At 39.4% G+C, this 21,158-nt stretch overlaps 1 protein-coding gene across 6 annotated transcripts in view; it reads left to right on the top strand.

Annotated features, from left to right (window-relative positions):
- LOC126259607 (pantothenate kinase 3) overlaps window positions 1–21,158 on the top strand; it is a 177,767-nt gene that overhangs the window by 139,118 nt on the left and 17,491 nt on the right. For all 6 annotated transcript variants that reach the window (XM_049956562.1, XM_049956529.1, XM_049956521.1 and 3 more), the window contains one exon: window positions 7,610–7,686. In XM_049956562.1, the coding sequence (XP_049812519.1) occupies window positions 7,610–7,686 (77 nt within the window). The remainder of the gene's footprint in view (window positions 1–7,609; window positions 7,687–21,158) is intronic.

Raw genomic sequence — 21,158 nt, 5'->3', positions numbered from 1 at the left:
ATACTTTTCTTGTGAATGCTAGTGTTTATCTAACACTGGTATCAGTCTATAAAGGCTTTTCCTTTTTAACAGAGTGTTAACCAACAAATCTGTGATTTAAAAATTTGTGGCAGGAGTAGATTTTGAAAGGTGATGTGATGACTAAAACGACGTTTTGAAAGGTAATGTGATAACTGAAGTGACTTGACTGAGTAAATGTACGTCTATATAGAGAGAGCTCTTGCACTGTTGTTGTTGTTGTTGTTGTGGTCTTCAGTCCAGAAACTGGTTTGATGCAGCTCTCCGTGCTACTTTGTCCTGTGCAAGCTTCTTCATCTCCCAGTACCTAATGCAACGTACATCCTTCTGAATCTGCTTATTGTATTCATCTATTGGTTTCCCTCTATGATTTTTACCCTCCACACCGCCCTCCAATACTTAATTGGTGATCCCTTGATGCCTCAGAACATGTCCTACCAGTCGATCCCTTCTTCTAGTCAAGTTGTGCAACAAATTTCTCTTCTCCCCAGTTCTGTTCAATACCTCCTCATTTGTTATGTGATCTACCCATCTAATCTTCAGCATTCTTCTGTAGCACCACATGTCGAAAGCTTCTATTCTCTTCTTGTCCAAACTATTTATTGTCCATGTTTCACTTCCATACATGATTACACTCCATACAAATACTTTCAGAAATGACTTCCTGACACTTAAATCTATACTCGATGTTAACAAATTTCTCTTCTTCAGAAACGCTTTCCTTGCATTGCCAGTCTACATTTTATATCCTCTCGACTATCATCAGTGATTTTGCTTCACAAATAGCAAAACTCATATACTACTTTAAGCGTCTCATTTCCTTATCTAATTCCCTCAGCATCACCCGATTTAATTCATCTGCATTCCAGTATCCTCATTTCGCTTTTGTTGACATTCATCTTATATCCTCCTTTCAAGAAACTGCCCATTCTGTTCAACTGCTCTTCCAGGTCCTTTACTGTCTGATAGAATTACAATGTCATCGGCAAACCTCAAAGTTTTTATTTCTTCTCCATGGATTTTAATTCCTACTCCGAATTTTTCTTTTGTTTCCTTTACTGCTTGCTCAATATACAGATAGAATAACATCGGGGATAGGCTACAACCCTGTCTCACCTCCTTCCCAACCACTGCTTCCCTTTCATGCCCCTCGACTCTTATAACTGCCATCTGGTTTCTGTACAAATTGTAAATAGCCTTTCGCTCCTTGTATTTTACCCCTGCCACCTTCAGAATTTGAAAGAGAGTTTTCCAGTCAACATTGTCAAAAGTTTTCTCTAAGTCTACAAATGCTGGAAACGTAGGTTTGCCTCTCCTTAATCTATATTCTAAGATAAGTCATAGGGTTAGTATTGCCTCATGTGTTCCAACATTTCTACGGTATCCAAACTGATCTTCCCCGAGGTCCGCTTCTACCAGTTTTTCCATTCGTCTGTAAAGAATTCATGTTATTATTTTGCAGCCATGACTTATTAAACTGATAGTTCGGTAATTTTTACATCTGTCAACACCTGCTTTCTTTGGGATTGGAATTACTATATTCTTCTTGAAGTCTGAGGGTATTTCGCCTGTCTCATACATCTTGCCCACCAGATGGTAGAGTTTTGTCAGGGCTGGCTCTCCCAAGGCTGTCAGTAAAGTTTACAAAATCAGAAACAACTGCAACTGTATAGACTGACATTATAAACTGTAGAGTAACTGAAGCATCTTCCCCCATGAACCATGGACCTTGCCGTTGGTGGGGAGGCTTGCGTGCCTCAGCGATACAGATGGCCGTACCGTAGGTGCAACCACAACGGAGGGGTATCTGTTGAGAGGCCAGACAAACATGTGGTTCCTGAAGAGGGGCAGCAGCCTTTTCAGTAGTTGCAGGGGCAACAGTCTGGATGATTGATTGATCTGGCCTTGTAACGTTAACCAAAACGGCCTTGCTGTGCTGGTACTGCGAACGGCTGAAAGCAAGGGGAAACTACAGCCGTAATTTTTCCCGAGGACATGCAGCTTTACTGTATGATTAAATGATGATGGCGTCCTCTTGGGTAAAATATTCCGGAGGTAAAATAGTCCCCCATTCGGATCTCCGGGCGGGGACTACTCAAGAGGACGTCGTTGTCAGGAGAAAGAAAACTGGCATTCTACGGATCGGAGTGTGGAATGTCAGATCCCTTAATCGGGCAGGTAGGTTAGAAAATTTAAAAAGGGAAATGGATAGGTTAAAGTTAGATATAGTGGGAATTAGTGAAGTTCGGTGGCAGGAGGAACAAGACTTTTGGTCAGGTGATTACAGATTTATAAATACAAAATCAAATAGGGGTCATGCAGGAGTAGGTTTAATAATGAATAAAAAAATAGGAGTGCGGGTTAGCTACTACAAACAGCATAGTGAACGCATTATTGTGGCCAAGATAGACACAAAGCCCATGCCTACTACAGTAGTACAAGTTTATATGCCAACTAGCTCTGCAGATGATGAAGAAATTGATGAAATGTATGACGAGATAAAAGAAATTATTCAGGTAGTGAAGGGAGACGAAAATTTAATAGTCATGGGTGACAGGAATTCGTCAGTAGGAAAAGGGAGAGAAGGAAACATAGTAGGTGAATATGGATTGGGGGGAAGAAATGAAAGAGGAAGCCGCCTTGTAGAATTTTGCACAGAGCATAACTTAATCATAGCTAACACTTGGTTCAAGAATCATAAAAGAAGGTTGTATACCTGGAAGAATCCTGGAGATACTAAAAGGTATCAGATAGATTATATAATGGTAAGACAGAGATTTAGGAACCAGGTTTTAAATTGTAAGACATTTCCAGGGGCAGATGTGGATTCTGACCACAATCTATTGGTTATGAACTGCAGATTGAAACTGAAGAAACTGCAAAAATGTGGGAATTTAAGGAGATGGGACCTGGATAAACTGAGAGAACCAGAGGTTGTAGAGAGTTTTAGGGAGAGCATAAGGGAACAATTGACAGGAATGGGGGAAAGAAATACAGTAGAAGAAGAATGGGTAGCTCTGAGGGATGAAGTAGTGAAGGCAGCAGAGGATCAAGTAGGTAAAAAGAGGAGGGCTAATAGAAATCCTTGGGTAACAGAAGAAATATTGAATTTAATTGATGAAAGGAGAAAATATAAAAATGCAGTAAATGAAGCAGGCAAAAAGGAATACAAACGTCTCAAAAATGAGATCGTCAGGAAGTGCAAAATGGCTAAGCATGGATGGCTAGAGGACAAATGTAAGGATGTAGAGGCTTGTCTCACTAGGGGTAAGATAGATACTGCCTACAGGAAAATTAAAGAGACCTTTGGAGAGAAGAGAACCACTTGTATGAATATCAAGAGCTCAGATGGCAACCCAGTTCTAAGCAAAGAAGGGAAGGCAGAAAGGTGGAAGGAGTATATAGAGGGTTTATACAAGGGCGATGTACTTGAGGACAATATTATGGAAATGGAAGAGGATGTAGATGAAGATGAAATGGGAGATAAGATACTGCGTGAAGAGTTTGACAGAGCACTGAAAGACCTGAGTCGAAACAAGGCCCCGGGAGTAGACAACATTCCATTAGAACTACTGATGGCCTTGGGAGAGCCAGTCATGACAAAACTCTACCATCTGGTGAGCAAGATGTATGAGACAGGCGAAATACCCACAGACTTCAAAAAGAATACAATAATTCCAATCCCAAAGAAAGCAGGTGTTGACAGATGTGAGCCGGCCACGGTGGTCTAGCGGTTCTGGCGCTGCAGTCCGGAACCGTGGGACTGCTACGGTCGCAGGTTCGAATCCTGCCTTGGGCATGGGTGTGTGTGATGTCCTTAGGTTAGTTAGGTTTAAGTAGTTCTAAGTTCTAGGGGACTTATGACCTAAGATGTTGAGTCCCATAGTGCTCAGAGCCATTTGAACCAACCATTTTGACAGATGTGAAAATTACCGAACTATCAGTTTAATAAGTCATGGCTGCAAAATACTAACGCGAATTCTTTACAGACGAATGGAAAAACTGGTAGAAGCGGACCTCGGGAAAGATCAGTTTGGATTCCGTAGAAATGTTGGAACACGTGAGGCAATACTAACCTTACGACTTATCTTAGAAGAAAGATTAAGAAAAGGCAAACCTACGTTTCTAGCATTTGTAGACTTAGAGAAAGCTTTTGACAACGTTAACTGGAATACTCTCTTTCAAATTCTGAAGGTGGCAGGGGTAAAATACAAGGAGCGAAAGGCTATTTACAATTTTTTACAGAAACCAGATGGCAGTTATAAGAGTCAAGGGGCATGAAAGGGAAGCAGTGGTTGGGAAAGGAGTGAGACAGGGTTGTAGCCTCTCTCCGATGTTATTCAATCTGTATATTGAGCAAGCAGTAAAGGAAACAAAAGAAAAATTCGGAGTAGGTATTAAAATTCATGGAGAAGAAGTAAAAACTTTGAGGTTTGCCGATGACATTGTAATTCTGTCAGAGACAGCAAAGGACTTGGAAGAGCAGTTGAACGGAATGGACAGTGTCCTGAAAGGAGGATATAAGATGAACATCAACAAAAGCAAAACGAGGATAATGGAATGTAGTCAAATTAATTCGGGTGATGCTGAGGGGATTAGATTAGGAAATGAGACACTTAAAGTAGTAAAGGAGTTTTGCTATTTAGGGAGTAAAATAACTGATGATGGTCGAAGTAGAGAGGATATAAAATGTAGACTGGCAATGGCAAGGAAATCGTTTCTGAAGAAGAGAAATTTGTTAACATCGAGTATAGATTTAAGTGTCATGAAGTCGTTTCTGAAAGTATTTGTATGGAGTGTAGCCATGTATGGAAGTGAAACATGGACGATAAATAGTTTGGACAAGAAGAGAATAGAAGCTTTCGAAATGTGGTGCTACAGAAGAATGCTGAAGATAAGGTGGGTAGATCACGTAACTAATGAGGAGGTATTGAATAGGATTGGGGAGAAGAGAAGTTTGTGGCACAACTTGACTAGAAGAAGGGATCGGTTGGTAGGACATGTTTTGAGGCACCAAGGGATCACAAATTTAGCATTGGAGGGCAGCGTGGAGAGTAAAAATCATAGAGGGAGACCAAGAGATCAATACACTAAGCAGATTCAGAAGGATGTAGGTTGCAGTAGGTACTGGGAGATGAAGAAGCTTGCACAGGATAGAGTAGCATGGAGAGCTGCATCAAACCAGTCTCAGGACTGAAGACCACAACAACAACAACTGAAGCATAAAGTTTGGTGAAAAGAAATGTATGGGTGTGAAAGTATGGGAAGAATATGGTATATTTAAGGAACTACATCTACTCCTAGGGAAAAAAAAATATATCTTCACAAACTGAACAAACTAGCATCATGCACTGTCACTCAGACTGAGCTATCAGTTCAGTATCCATTTGAAGAGAGGTGGAGTATGCAGTGGTGTTCCAACTTCTCCTCCTCCTCCTCCTCCTCCTCCTCTCCCTCTGCCTCCATCCCTCTCCCTCTCACACCCCCTATCTTTTTTGCAAACAAACCTATTCACTGGTTGAGGTGGAGGGCAAGCAAATCTAGTCACTGATTTTCCCTAATATGAATTAAATATGCATTTTTCTTCAAACGTGTTAAACTTACATATATGCCAATAGTTTGGGGAGTTTTTTAGGTTGTCACGTCTATGTTGTTCTACAGTAGAAACAATTATTAATTAAAATTAAAAGTTATACATAGGGTCCCAATTTTATAGGCCCAACTTCTTGGAAACAGTTTCATTCATTTTTGTTGTTTTCATTACAAACAATTCTTTCATGACATTCGTAAAATTAATGTTCTCCTGTTTGTCCTTATGAATGTGGAAGAGTAGATGGATTAGTCTTAAATTGCAGATCTGTTGCAAGATTTTGAATGGTGGGGATACTGTAACTGTCACAATCAGAGTGATCAGGCGATTCACCCCCTGCAACAGTTCTTTAACCCTACCATGTTCAGCATTAATGAGGAGAACATGGCAGGTACCATAACCCAATTATCCAGAAAGTGGAAGTGTTTCGGCTCACCTGTAGATACTCCATTGTTTCTGAAAAAGCAACGGCCACAGATTTGAAGGTGCTATATGTGCCTTTGAATGAGCAACTGGTCCAAGCAAAGCAATGGCACAGGCTTCAAACCTTTGTGCTCGGTGTTCAAAATCCAATTATTCTTTTTATTTTTTTTTTTCGTTTACCTACTCATGTTCGTAGGAGATTACTGCACAAATGTTTTCCAGTGTATATTGAAATAACATTGTTCTTATTCGTCTGTTAATAGTATATCTGGTGAATGAATTAGAAAAAAAATAAATGAATGAAAAAATTATTTGAATTGGTTTTTTGAATCAATTGCAAGTGCCAGTTTTTGGAAAATTGTTCCGTTTTACATGATTTGCTGTGAAATTATTGCTAACACTTGAAATCATCTGCAGTGTTAATGAAGTTTCTTTCACAAGTGAGATTTATATGAAGAAATGTCGCTGTGGTAAACCTGCATTCATGTGATGCCCACGGTGTTTTGAATTTCTATGTTTTGAATGTTTCTACAATCAATGTAATACAGGGGAAAGCATAAAATCTTCTGACTAATAAAGACAAGAATATTAAGTACAAGAATTAACAATTGATATAAGAAAATTGTTCTTTCAATTCTGAAAAGATATCACATATCTGGGAAGACATTAGGTCTACTGTGCTGTAGGGACAGAAATTCAAGCTTAGAGTAGACTGCAATATCAGACAATCATAGAATAACCTCTTAATATGATTACTATTGTTGTCGTTGTTGTTGTTGTTATTGTTTTCATTACAAACAGGTCTTTCATGACATTTGTAAGATTAATGTTTTCAACTTTGTCCTGGAGGGAGAATTTAAAACAATTGTAACCCCTGAAAATATCATACACACAAATATATTAAATAATAAATGTATGGCACTTATTGTGAAACCCAGTTGTAATTTTACAATTAATATAACACACTTGTATCCCCTAACTTGATAAGAAACATTCGAATAGTAATATTCTATGGACATGAGTACGTTACAAAACACACCAAGAATCAGGTTTTAATCATGGGACACAGAAGTGAGAGGCCATGATGCTAGTTACTGTGCCACCAGTTGGGATGAGCTTATCGGTTGTTGAAAGACATCTAAATTATGACAAAAACTTTTATGGTTGTTTTCTCAGAAATGGTCGAGTATCTACATATAAGCCAAAACACGTGTTCGTTTATTTTGAATCCTCTTCCACTGAATGAAGTTTGTGTTTCTGGGAAATTGGGTATGCAACCTGCCTTTTTCTCCTCGAAGTTGTCTTCCAATAAAGGGTACATCACAGTGTTGTATACTAGTTGTAACCATTTGCAGCATATTGAGCTGTGCATGAAGTGTGTTCCTGTTATGTAGTAGTGTTGCTTTTTCCTTTGTGGCTGAGTCAGATTTTGTTTTCCTTGAAAAGGTAATTCCCTTATGGAGTATTTTAGATATTTCCTATCAGTATTTTCTATTGTTGTCTTGAGACTGTAACATGATGCATGTATGGTAAATGCTTGGTGAATGGAATGTAAAATAATTCCTTGGTTTTTCGCAGATAGTAAATATTGGATCTGGAGTGAGTGTTCTGGCAGTTTATGGGCCAGATAATTACAAGAGAGTATCAGGAACAAGGTACTAAACCATTAATTTTTTACTTTCTGTTCTGACCATGCTGTAAAATAAAAAGTGATGCTGTCTTTATAATTTTGAAGCTGTGATTTTTCTTTTGAAAGCATCGCACTTTCATAAATTATGTCATATTAATTTAGGTTGTTAACATACTGCAACCTTATATTTACACATAAAGTGATAAAAAAGAAAACTTGAATTTTACATGCCCATCGTAAGATTTTCATGTGTTACATTTTTAGTGATCTCAAGGATCTTTTAAAAATGGGTTCTCCTGATCATAATGTGGATTTACAAATTCATTATAACTCAGAAAAGTGTAATATAGCTATACTTACCAGAAAAATATGGAGATGCAAATAATTAGAAAAATGACAACGAAAAGTGAGATGTGAGAAACGTAACAGAAAGAGAGAAGACACTTGGAATGCAAACGTTAAGATATTCTTAGAGACAGCAAGAAAAGAACAGTGCACAAAACAAAAAGTTTTACCCTAAAAAAAAGTTATGAAACTTGGAGGGGTGGGGGAATTGCTTATTTTAAATTTTTTTAAAATTAAGGGTTCTTAATTTTTTGCAATATTTATTGATGTTCTTCTCCAGTTAGCATCATAACACAAGGGTGATAGTCTTTCAGAGTATGTTTTGTAAGAACGGGAAGGTATTTGTAATAAACGAGGTCTATTCAGAAAGTAAGATCTGATCTGGCGCAGAATGGAAACCGTAGCAAAAAAAAGTTTTGGACAGATGTATTGGGCAGTGTCTCCAGAACGCCCGTCAATTGTGTCGTGTCACTCTTTTCAGTTCAGAGTGTACAGTGAGCTCTTAAAAATGCTCAGATTAATAGTGTCTCCTGCCAAGTATGAGGGCCTGGTGAGAGATTTCGCCAGATGTCATGCAACCCATATAACGTAACTGTCACATGTTTCCTTCTTCATGACATTTTTCAGCCACAGTCTGAAGGGGAACGAAGATGCTCTTGCAGCATTTTCAGTGGAAAGTTTTTGATGACCCACAATACAGCCCTTAATTGGCTCCCCCTGAGCTTCATCTTTGCCAATATGGACTGTTGGCTACGAAGACAACAGTTTGACACAGACAACGAGCTGCAGAGCAGCATAGAGAATTGACAGGAAGCACACCTTCTGTGACGAGGGTATTGGAAAGTTGGTGCAACACTGTGACAGATGTCTAAGTCAGAGTGGCAACTGTATAGAGAAGTAACTGGAAGGTGTAGTTAACTATTGCTCATAACACATTTTTGATTTTCACGTTGGTTTCTATTTTGCAAGTGATCAGACGTTGCGTTCCAAATAGCCCTCGTACTCCACTGAGTACGAGACTGAGTAGTGTAGCTATGTGTCTGTCTGAGGTTACTACACTCGTTCCATGTTATTTCCATATTATATGGCTCACCATTTTTTAATTTTTAAATTAAAATTTTCCTTCTAAATAACACATTTAAAGTATACTTTTTAGTATAAAATAAAAGCATGTATCCAACAGTTTTAAGTGTTAAGCAAGAATTCGTAAGGTTTTATTGATTGTGAAATGAATGATAGGATATGCCACCTTTTGTTGGCAGGAGCTTCTTCAAATGAATTTGTTGGAGATGTAATTTGACCTGTTTTATCCCTGTACTTTTCATTTCAAATTATGCAACAGGAATGTTTATGAACATTGCTACCAAAGCAGGTATAACAAGTAGTAGTAGTTCTTACAAGGGGAGGCCGCCAATTGTGAAATTCAGATTCGATTCATACTGCGCATAATAAAAGCTCATGGCCAGAGGTGTAATGTGGCAAAGCACCAAGATGCACTTCTCAGCCGCTGTCGAGAAAATCGACAGTTAAAAGAAACAGTTGCGGTGAAATACTCTCTACGATTAATAATTTTCTACAGTGTCGTGTTGCAGCGGTAAGCGCTCGGGTTCGTAATCCGAAGGTCGCCGGAACGAATCTCGCGCCATGCAACCTTTTTTTTAGTATTTGTTTTTTATTTGTTTTTTGTAATTCAAATATATAATTCCCGGCAATCAGTTGCAACAATTATGCATATAATAAGTTGTTGAAAGTCGTTTGTCGTGGAAAAACTGGTGACTTCGAACATCATTATGTTTTCCGTAAACAAAGTTGTATTTCACAAATGTTATTAATTGTCTTCATAATGTTAACCATGTATAGTTAACGTAAGACGTAGAAACGATATTCCGAAACGAATACGTATAGCGTAAGTCAAACGTTCGAATTAGAATAGAGACCCACGAACACAAATTTGCTGTGGCAGGTATGAAATATAAACTCCGTTACTCGCTCGTTACACTTGAAGGACAGATGTTGAATGGATATATATATAAATGAATATGTCTGCTTGTGTCTGAATATGTGTGGATGGATATGTGTGTGTGTGTAAGTGTATACCCGTCCTTTTTCCCCCCTAAGGTAAGTCTTTCCGCTCCCGGGATTGGAATGACTCCTTACCCTCTCCCTTAAAACCCACTTCCTTTTGTCTTTCCCTCTCCTTCCCTCTTTCCTGATGAGGCAACAGTTTGTTGCGAAAGCTTGAATTCTGTGTGTATGTTTGTGTTTGTTTGTGTGTCTGTCGACCTGCCAGGACTTTCATTTGGTAAGTCACATCATCTTTGTTTTTAGATATATTTTTCCTACGTGGAATGTTTCCCTCTACTATAACCATATATATATATGTAAAAACAAAGATGATGTGACTTACCGAACGAAAGCGCTGGCAGGTCGATAGACACACAAACAAACACAAACACACACACAAAATTCAAGCTTTCGCAACAAACTGTTGCCTCATCAGGAAAGAAGGGAAGAAGAGAGAAAGACGAAAGGATGTGGGTTTTAAGGGAGAGGGTAAGGAGTCATTCCAATCCCGGGAGCGGAAAGACTTACTTCCGCCTCGACTGACATCTCTGCCCAAACCCTTTGTCTTTAAATATGTCTGCTTGTGTCTGTATATGTGTGGATGGATATGTGTGTGTGTGCGAGTGTATACCCCCTTTTTTCCCCCTAAGGTAAGTCTTTCCGCTCCCGGGATTGGAATGACTCCTTACCCTCTCCCTTAAAACCCACATCCTTTCGTCTTTCCCTCTTCTTCCCCTCTTTCCTGATGAGGCAACAGTTTGTTGCGAAAGCTTGAATTTTGTGTGTGTGTTTGTGTTGTTTGTGTGTCTATCGACCTGCCAGCGCTTTCGTTCGGTAAGTCACATCATCTTTGTTTTTACATATATTTTTCCCACGTGGAATGTTTCCAATAGAGGGAAACATTCCACGTGGGAAAAACATATCTAAAAACAAAGATGATGTGACTAATGAAAGTGCTGGCAGGTCGACAGACACACAAACTAACACAAACATACCCACAAAATTCAAGCTTTCGCAACAAACTGTTGCCTGATCAGGAAAGAGGGAAGGAGAGGGAAAGACGAAAGGATGTGTGTTTTAAGGGAGAGGGTAAGGAGTCATTCCAATCCCGGGAGCGGAAAGACTTACCTTAGGGGGAAAAAAGGACGGGTATACACTCGCACACACACACATATCCATCCACACATATACAGACACAAGCAGACATATTTAAAGACAAAGAGTTTGGGCAGAGATGTCAGTCGAGGCAGAAGTGCAGAGGCAAAGATGTTGTTGAATGACAGGTGAGGTGTGAGTGGCGGCAACTTTGTGTAAAACCTGTCCCATGCACCCTCCCACCACCACCTACTCCAGTCCTGTAACCCGGAGGGTGTACACGATCGAAGGCAGAGCCACGTGTGAAAGCACCCACGTGATCTACCAACTGACCTGCCTACACTGTGACGCATTCTATGTGGGAATGACCAGCAACAAACTGTCCATTCGCATGAATGGACACAGGCAGACAGTGTTTGTTGGTAATGAGGATCACCCTGTGGCTAAACATGCCTTGGTGCACGGCCAGCACATCTTGGCACAGTGTTACACCATCTGGGTTATCTGGATACTTCCCACTAACACCAACCTATCCGAACTCCGGAGATGGGAACTTGCTCTTCAATCTTCCCATTATCCACCAGGCCTCAGTCTCCGCTAATTTCAAGTTGCCGCCACTCACACCTCACCTGTCATTCAACAACATCTTTGCCTCTGCACTCCTGCCTCGACTGACATCTCTGCCCAAACTCTTTATCTTTAAATATGTCTGCTTGTGTCTGTATATGTGTGGATGGATATGTGTGTGTGTGCGAGTGTATACCCGTCCTTTTTTCCCCCTAAGGTAAGTCTTTCCGCTCCCGGGATTGGAATGACTCCTTACCCTCTCCCTTAAAACCCACATCCTTTCGTCTTTCCCTCTCCTTCCCTCTTTCCTGATGAGGCAACAGTTTGCTGCGAAAGCTTGAATTTTGTGTGTATGTTTGTGTTTGTTTGTGTGTCTGTCGACCTGCCAGCACTTTCATTTGGTAAGTCACATATATATATATATATATATATATATATATATATATATATATATATATATATATAACAGATTTGTGTTTTTTTTGTGTTTTTTTGTGTGTCTATCGACCTGCCAGCGCTTTTATATATATATATATATATATATATATATATATATATATATATATATATAAAACAAAGATGATGTGACTTACCAAATGAAAGTGCTGGCAGGTCGACAGACAAACAAACACAAACATACACACAAAATTCAAGCTTTCGCAACAAACTTCCCTCATCAGGAAAGAGTGAAGGAGGGGGAAAGACGAAAGGATGTGGGTTTTAAGGGAGAGGGTAAGGAGTCATTCCAATCCCGGGAGCGGAAAGACTTACCGTATTTACTCGAATCCAAGCCGCACTTTTTTTCCAGTTTTTGTAATCCAAAAAACCGCCTGCGGCTTAGAATCGAGTGCAAAGCAAGCGGAAGTTCTGAAAAATGTTGGTGGGTGCCGCCACAACTAACTTCTGCCGTCGAATATATGTAGCGCTACATAGGCATGCTTTGTAGGCACAAAGATAAATACTGGCACCAAAACCGCTGCGTCATTAAAAAAAAAGGGGGGGGGGGGAAGACGAGCTTTTTTCTCCGCTCCGAGTTTCGACCGCTGCATTTTCGTACATTATCCAACGAAGTAAATACAAATTCCGTATTGTTCGTCTTCGAATGTAGCAGCAGCATTTCAATGTACTACGAAAATCCGACTGGCAAGACTGTTTGGGATGTTTGTCAGTATGGCCAACTCTACATTCTGGATTTTTCCCTACCTGTGAGAAGAGATGGTTACTAATAGGAACGTTTATGAATTGTGAATGACATGCAGTATTCTCTTCACCATAAGAATAATACGAATATAAACATTTTACTACGTATTGTTTCGTGTTTGCTGCTATCTCATTTAAATCCTGTCTGCCTAATAAACTACGAAACTAGAGTGAGACAACAGCAAACGCGGAAGAATATACATATCATGCCATCTTTATATTCGTATTATTCTTATGCCTAATAGTGATACAGTCAGAAATGAAGCATGGCAATCGACTACATTTTTAAATCTAAGATGACTCTAATTTCTGTGCAGAATGTAACGTACTAAAGAGGCGCCTGCAAAGATTTTCAAACGGAGAAAAATTTTCGCTAAACTGTCGTTCAGAACATCTATCATACGCAGTCTATTATTTGGTTCTTGTTAATCATTAGCAAAGAAAGCAGCAGTGTAAGTAACAACAAATACCAGTCTCTTGCCATTGTTTCGCTAATGAGACGATTCCTCTTTTTTTAAAAAAAATTATAAGCGACGGTAGCGCACACAAAAGGAAGCCATGCCGCGAGTGGCGACAGGCCGTAAACACGCACTATCAGAATGCAACAAACAATGCATGACACAGTACAGTAATGCATTTTCAGCTTAGAGTGACGTAAACACCTATAACAAAGAAAACGGCGCTTATCAGATCAAAGAAAAATAAGCAATCAATTCAAACCAGACAAAGCTCGTGAAAAAGGAATTGTACCCGTATAAATAAGGACGGAGCGCCTGACTCATAGCAATGGCTACCTGGCAAAGCGTAACTGCTAAGCTTACAACTCGAACCAAACTACTGTAGCTGTATCGTCATTCATTCGATCTAAATTGTGTCTCATATTACAATGGACCAACTTTGTTTCGATTTGGAGATGTGGCCTAAAACTTTTGTCTCCCCTTGAATTCCGAGTCTCAAATTTCAGGTGCGGCTTAGATTCGGGAAAATTTTTTTCCTCGATTTCGAGTCTCATTTTTCAGGTGCGGCTTAGATTTGAGTGCGGCTTAGATTCGAGTAAATACGGTACCTTAGGGGGAAAAAAGGACGGGTATACACTTGCACACACACACATATCCATCCACACATATACAGACACAAGCAGACATATTTAAAGACAAAGAGTCTGCTTGTGTCTGTATATGTGTGGATGGATATGTGTGTATGTGCGAGTGTATACCCGTCCTTTTTTCCCCCTAAGGCAAGTCTTTCCGCTCCCGGGATTGGAATGACTCCTTACCCTCTCCCTTAAAACCCACATCCTTTCGTCTTTCCCTCTCCTTCCCTCTTTCCTGATGAGGCATTAATGTCTGCTTGTGTCTGTGTATATGCGGATGGATATGTGTGTGTGTGCGCGAGTGTATACCCGTCCTTTTTTCCCCCTAAGGTAAGTCTTTCCGCTCCCGGGATTGGAATGACTCCTTACCCTCTCCCTTAAAACCCACTTCCTTTCATCTTTCCCTCTCCTTCCCTCTTTCCTGACGAAGCAACCGTTTGTTGCGAAAGCTAGAATTTTGTGTGTATGTTTGTGTTTGTTTGTGTGTCTGTCGACCTGCCAGCACTTTCATTTGGTAAGTCACATCATCTTTGTTTTTAGATATATTTTTCCTACATGGAATGTTTCCCTATATATATATATATATATATATATATATATATATATATATATATATATATATATATGATTTACAAAAAAATAATTATAAAAGAAAGTTGCATGGCGCGAGATTCGATCCGGCGACCTTAGGATTATGAACCCGAGCGCTTACCGCTGCACCACGACGCTGGAGAAAATTATTAATCGTAGAGAGTATTTCACCGCAACTGTTTCTTTTAACTGTTGATTTTCTCGACAACGGCTGAGAAGTGCATCTTGGTGCTTTGCCACATTACACCTCTGGCCATGAGCTTTTATTATGCGCAGTATGAATCGAATCTGAATTTCACAATTGGCGGCCTCCCCTTGTTAGTTTAATTTTCCACAGTAATTAAGTAGCCTAAGATCATTGATTTTTCTGTTAAGCACAGCCATTCAACTTATTTTTAAACTGTATTGGCCATAGACACCAGTAAACGTGTCACATATTACGCTTTTCAAATGTTCATTTAAACCGAAAAATGACATACATAAGTCAGGAATACAAAAGGGGACAAAAATTGAAGTAATTTATAAATAAAGGTTTTCTTCAGAGCTAAAGATCTGCTGATCTCTGACAACATGCTACTAGTGTCATTTGACGTAATAAACCTATACACTAATGTATCAATAGATGAAACTTTAAAAATGATAAGAAGAAATTTAATAAGCAGCAGGACCATGAGAAAGGGCAAACTAATAAAATTTCTTGAACTGTTTGAATTTAGCCTCAGTTTTAATTATGTACTTTGAATTTGGTGAGGAAGTCTATCAGTAGAAGCATGGTTTGGCAATGGTCAATTGCCTCTCTGGGTTATTAGCAGACACTTTTGTCAATAATGTAGAGATTAATCCACTGTTGATGTAGAAGATAGTTTTCCCTAAACAGTACAAAATAGCCTTTCTAACAGCAGGTCAATTAATGTTTAAACTATGACATAAAATTGTGAAAAATGAAAAAAAAAAGTATTATGCATCTGGTGTGTATGGATTGAATTGTGGAACATGTTATTGATTTTATATAGGCCACACTATTTGGAATTTTGTAACTGTATACAAGGAACATATCATCCCAAACTACAAGACTGCTTTTAGCCATCATTTGTGATTAGGTAAAGCATAATTATCAGTCATTTATAAAGTAGTGCAATAATGTCTGAGGCTTTTATCAATACAGTATCTATGTATTTAGTTGTAACGTTATGATCTCTTAGAGACAGTGCACGTTAACTCATAATAGACAACTGAAGGCCCCTCTCAAATTTTTGTTTGTAAACAGGTGAAGACACATGTCGAATTTTGAATGTACCGATACAATTGTAATACAGTCAAACAACATTTGTTATGTTGACCTGATGTAAAAACAGATATATACAGTGAAACATTACAAATGCAAATATGTCATTAAAAAGATTTATTTCACTGCTGCAATCTTTGCACACAAAATGTTTGAAAATGTTGTATTTCAGTTTCATTAATAACACTACCTTCTAATGTAGGTATGTTTGAAACTGGTCACTAACAAAAACATTAATTGCAACTTTGATGGAAACCTTAATCAATAAATTACAAATATATTGAGTTGTTGATGCTGATACCAACAGAATGCTGGAATTACATAAAAATTCAAGCAGTAACTTTAGTGAATGTATTTCTGCATTGAGGCTTGTGGGTCGGGTGCAAACATTACAAATTATGTGGCAGAGCAGGTAAAAGTCCAGGTACATGTTTAATGTAAACGTGATATGCAACACAGTTACGGGAGAAGTGAAGTATCTGGAGAAATATTGAGGTATAGCTGCAGATTATGAAATCTAAGAAACTTTCAAAGTAAAATTCTGGAGTCAGTGGAGATGTTCCAGTGATAATGGGGATGTTGAAAGAGCAATCTTAACATTTAAGGAAATGAACACTTAATTATAAGGAATCAAAGTAACTACTGGGTTGTCACATTGGTCTACATTGTCCATGCTTTTGTTCGGAATACTCGAGTGGTTACTTCCCATATGCATCATGTGATTTGTTACTGAGTAAGACGAGTGTCCAAACAAATTTCAACAGAGAATGAAAAGTGAAGAAAGTGTAACGGTGATTTGTTTCTCTTTTGAGAAATGAATAAATGTAGTTCCAAAGATGGTATTCAGAGTTTACTTTGGTTATGAGCTCGAGAGACCCACAAATTTAACTTACAAAAGGATTAATTCAATAATGGAACATCTTGGCAATACAGGGATGCATTGATGCTAGTGATTTCTTATGTGATAGACATTTTGAATTGGTTCTTTATATACGTTCAGAGTTCCCAACTAACCACCGTTGGCATGTATTCTTAGTTGAAACAGCAACATTTGAATAGCGCATTCATACACATGTGCATGAGTACAAATGCACGGGTGCGCACCCAACACACACACACACACAAAATTGGTGTAATCTTAGCATAATTTCTTTGAGGATCTTATGAATTTTAAGTAGGTGGGTGTGAATTACTGAAAGCAGTTATGCATTTTCTGTAGGCTGCATGCAACCCCCATATGTTTTGTCAGACAAAACACTATCTCTGTCATGTGGATACTAGGCTTTCATTTCATACATATGTGAAAGATGAGGAATGGAAAAATCATGGCACTGCAGATTGTAGTAGTATAAATGACATTTGTGATATGTATGTATGGTAGCTGTAAACATTGGAAATGACAGGGCATTTTGGAAGTCAAATGAGAAAAAAAGAACACTCATTGTCTTTCTCCCAATGTGTATCACTGTTTGGTATGGAGCACAACTTGTCAGCCTTCCCCAGATGCATTTTCTGATATGTTTTTGTTGTAACTCAATTGTGTTTCATATTTTATCTTGCAGGAATCATCTTTTGGAAAAATTCTCCGATGGATGTATGAAAGTGTTAAGTTCTGTTTTTGGAAAATATTCCTGTTGATTTCTCCCTTCATATGGTCTATGTTGTTAAATTGGCAGTATTTGACATACAATTCATACGTTTTCTTGTTCTCCAGAGTGGGAGCAAGGTACCCACATTGAGGACTATTGCTTTGAGTCTAGTGACTAGTTTGATGTGATAAAATGTTTGTTGTGTAAACTACTTTTTTTTGTCCAACTGGAGTTCTGTTTTTAGCTTTACATTTGTGATCATCAGCATAACCCCTCATGTACTTTTCTGCAGTGTGCACGTGTGTACTATCTATAGAGGATAAAACTTAACAAGGGGCCATACACTAGAGCAGTGCATTCATGTGATGAACTGGCATGAATGATGTTTGTTTCTAATCACTAGCATGCAGTGTGGAAGCATGCAGATGGCTGTTTTCTCACTTGCCATCATGCGGACATGCACTCGCTGAGTGTGAGACAACAGGCGAGTGGCCCTCCCATGTAGCCAAGGAAACATGGGCAAGTTTTGTCACAACATGGTTGCACTAATGGGCCTGTCAAGTGTCTGAATGCACGTAGAATCAGAATTCCTTTTTAGTTGTCACTTTTCCATGCTTTCAATGGAGAAAGTGTATGCTGTATATCTGAGATTCACCAAATATTACCACAGCAACTGAGTATAATTATGTTTAATGAAAATTAATGTGAATAATTGAATACTGAATGTTGCTGAGGTCATTGCTTTAGCTGTAGAGCTATAAATCTGTGGTAAATGAGTAGCTTATGAAATAATGCTGTCATTTAAATGCAGCTGAAATCACACTGACAGACATATTTTGGACAGAACAAATGAAAAAGATTTATTTTGAGGAATGTGACAACTTATTATAATTGTCAACTTTTGTAATTAACAAAAAGAACTTAATCCAGCCATACGTTAGTCTCTTGTGAGCAAATTGAGCAAACAAACTAATAGGAGTCATTGAAGCTGATAACGTTAACTGTACTGACTGCAAGGAGGGAGGAGATACAAATGTAGTGCTATGGATGTGCACATTGCAAATCTGGAGCCAATGTGTTAGTGAGTGTGAGCACATGGCATTTTTGAGGCTATGCACAGCACTTACTCGGCTGTGTTGTTAGACGAGGCAGCATCAGTGATCTTTGGGCAACTTTTGCTAAGCCGTGCGAAGTGTATTCACACTCTCCCTCACACATCACAGCCATTTGCAGACCTTCATATGAATCATGTGCTTGTAGGGCTCTACCATTTGTGCTCTGACTGTGAAGTGTATGTTGAGAACACCTGTCGTGAACAGTCATGGGAATTTACAATAGTGGAATAGCTGACTTGTTATACAAGTGACATAATAGTGTTTTCGTTTTGATCACGGGAGAAATATTAATTATTTAATGTGACAACTACCTTATCACATGAGGTATCAGAGTGTGGTTAAACTGAATTTTTAGTATTTCATATAATTAATGACCAAATTTAAAGAACTGACATAATCTACACATTAAGAGATATAATCGTATGTTTCAGATTTAACATGATTAGTCTAATATTAAAGTTTGAAAGTGTGTATGTTTTGAGGCAGCATAACACACTGTGCGCAAATTGTCCAGTGTTTGAGAATGAGAGCAGTTATTGACTTCCAACGAACTATGCACATAGTTTCAAATCCTTTTCGAAACTTGTTCTTGGCGGTACCCCTACAAAATAATAAAAGAGAAAAAAGTTTGTTGCTTATTACATTTTTGCTGGTCAGGCAGTAAATCTTTGGCATCAGGCATGACATTTTAATTTATTTCCTCCTTACTAATAACTTTATTTGCAACTTCATTTTGGAGACAGCATCCACATATACCACTGTACATACCTGTCAAATTGTTTTGTTGTATTACACACAGTCCAGGAGGTGTAATGTCATGAACATTGATAGGCGTGAAAAACTAGCTTCTCTTAAAATGGAGCACAAATTACCCAGACCATACTCATCCAGTATTGGTCTTAACTTTTACATTAGTCTTTGACTGAATAATCCAAACCTAATGAAACTACTTTGGCAGTGAAGGTTCTATATGCTTCATGTCAGATATTTAACTCATTAACCCATTTGTAAAGTAATGAAACATTTGAAGCTGTTTTACATATGGGAGTTTGATTCTTTAGAAAATCGAGGATGAGGGCTTTTTTGTATGTCTGTAAAGGAAACACCTGTAAGCGGCAAAAGCAGAAAACAAAGAAAGGGCAGTCCACACAGTGCAACCAATTCGTATAACTTTGTGTCCACAACGAAGATTGGTATTTTGGATAAAGTCATTCATAGCGTATCAAGAAAGGTGCAAATATGACATGTGTATCAATAATAGAAATGTCTGTATGTGAAAGAAGCAGAATGTGAAGGAAAGGCTGACCATAAACTGCTGTTAATTCTTATGTAAGCAGCATAAAGACATATCTAGTTGACAGCTGCCACATATCGTCCCCCAGTTGTTGCCTCCAACATGAAGATGCATGGTAGCATGAACAAGCTCATTATGTGCATGGCCCTTTATAATGTTTATCACTTCACACTGACTCAAATAAAAGAAGTATAAGCTATATTGAAAGTTAATTCACCTGTGAGAAGCTGTTTAACAAAAGAGCAAACAAGTTTTGATTTACGAACTTAATTTGATTTTGTGTTGTGTCTCACCTGAAAGCATGGGAAAAAAATAACCTGACTTAAACCACTGTTATTTTGATATCTTATACCCAGATAAAATACACTCCTGGAAATGGAAAAAAGAACACATTGACACCGGTGTGTCAGACCCACCATACTTGCTCCGGACACTGCGAGAGGGCTGTACAAGCAATGATCACACGCACGGCACAGCGGACACACCAGGAATCGCGGTGTTGGCCGTCGAATGGCGCTAGCTGCGCAGCATTTGTGCACCGCCGCCGTCAGTGTCAGCCAGTTTGCCGTGGCATACGGAGCTCCATCGCAGTCTTTAACACTGGTAGCATGCCGCGACAGCGTGGACATGAACCGTATGTGCAGTTGACGGACTTTGAGCGAGGGCGTATAGTGGGCATGCGGGAGGCCGGGTGGACGTACCGCCGAATTGCTCAACACGTGGGGCGTGAGATCTCCACAGTACATCGATGTTGTCGCCAGTGGTCGGCGGAAGGTGCACGTGCCCGTCGACCTGGGACCGGACCGCAGCGACGCATGGATGCACGCCAAGACCGTAGGATCCTACGCAGTGCTGTAGAGGACCGCACCGCCACTTCCCAGCAAATTAGGGACACTGTTGCTCCTGGGGTATCGGCGAGGACCATTCGCAACCATCTCCATGAAGCTGGGCTACGGTCCCGCACACCGTTAGGCCGTCTTCCGCTCACGCCCCAACATCGTGCAGCCCGCCTCCAGTGGTGTCGCGACAGGCGTGAATGGAGGGACGAATGAAGACGTGTCGTCTTCAGCGATGAGAGTCGCTTCTGCCTTGGTGCCAATGATGGTCGTATGCGTGTTTGGCGCCGTGCAGGTGAGCGCCACAATCAGGACTGCATACGACCGAGGCACACAGGGCCAACACCCAGCATCATGGTGTGAGGAGCGATCTCCTACACTGGCCGTACACCACTGGTGATCATCGAGGGGACACTGAATAGT

Source organism: Schistocerca nitens, chromosome 1 (assembly GCF_023898315.1).
Source record: "Schistocerca nitens isolate TAMUIC-IGC-003100 chromosome 1, iqSchNite1.1, whole genome shotgun sequence".
Lineage (NCBI taxonomy): Eukaryota > Metazoa > Arthropoda > Insecta > Orthoptera > Acrididae > Schistocerca > Schistocerca nitens.
This window is presented reverse-complemented; position numbering and strand designations above follow the sequence as displayed.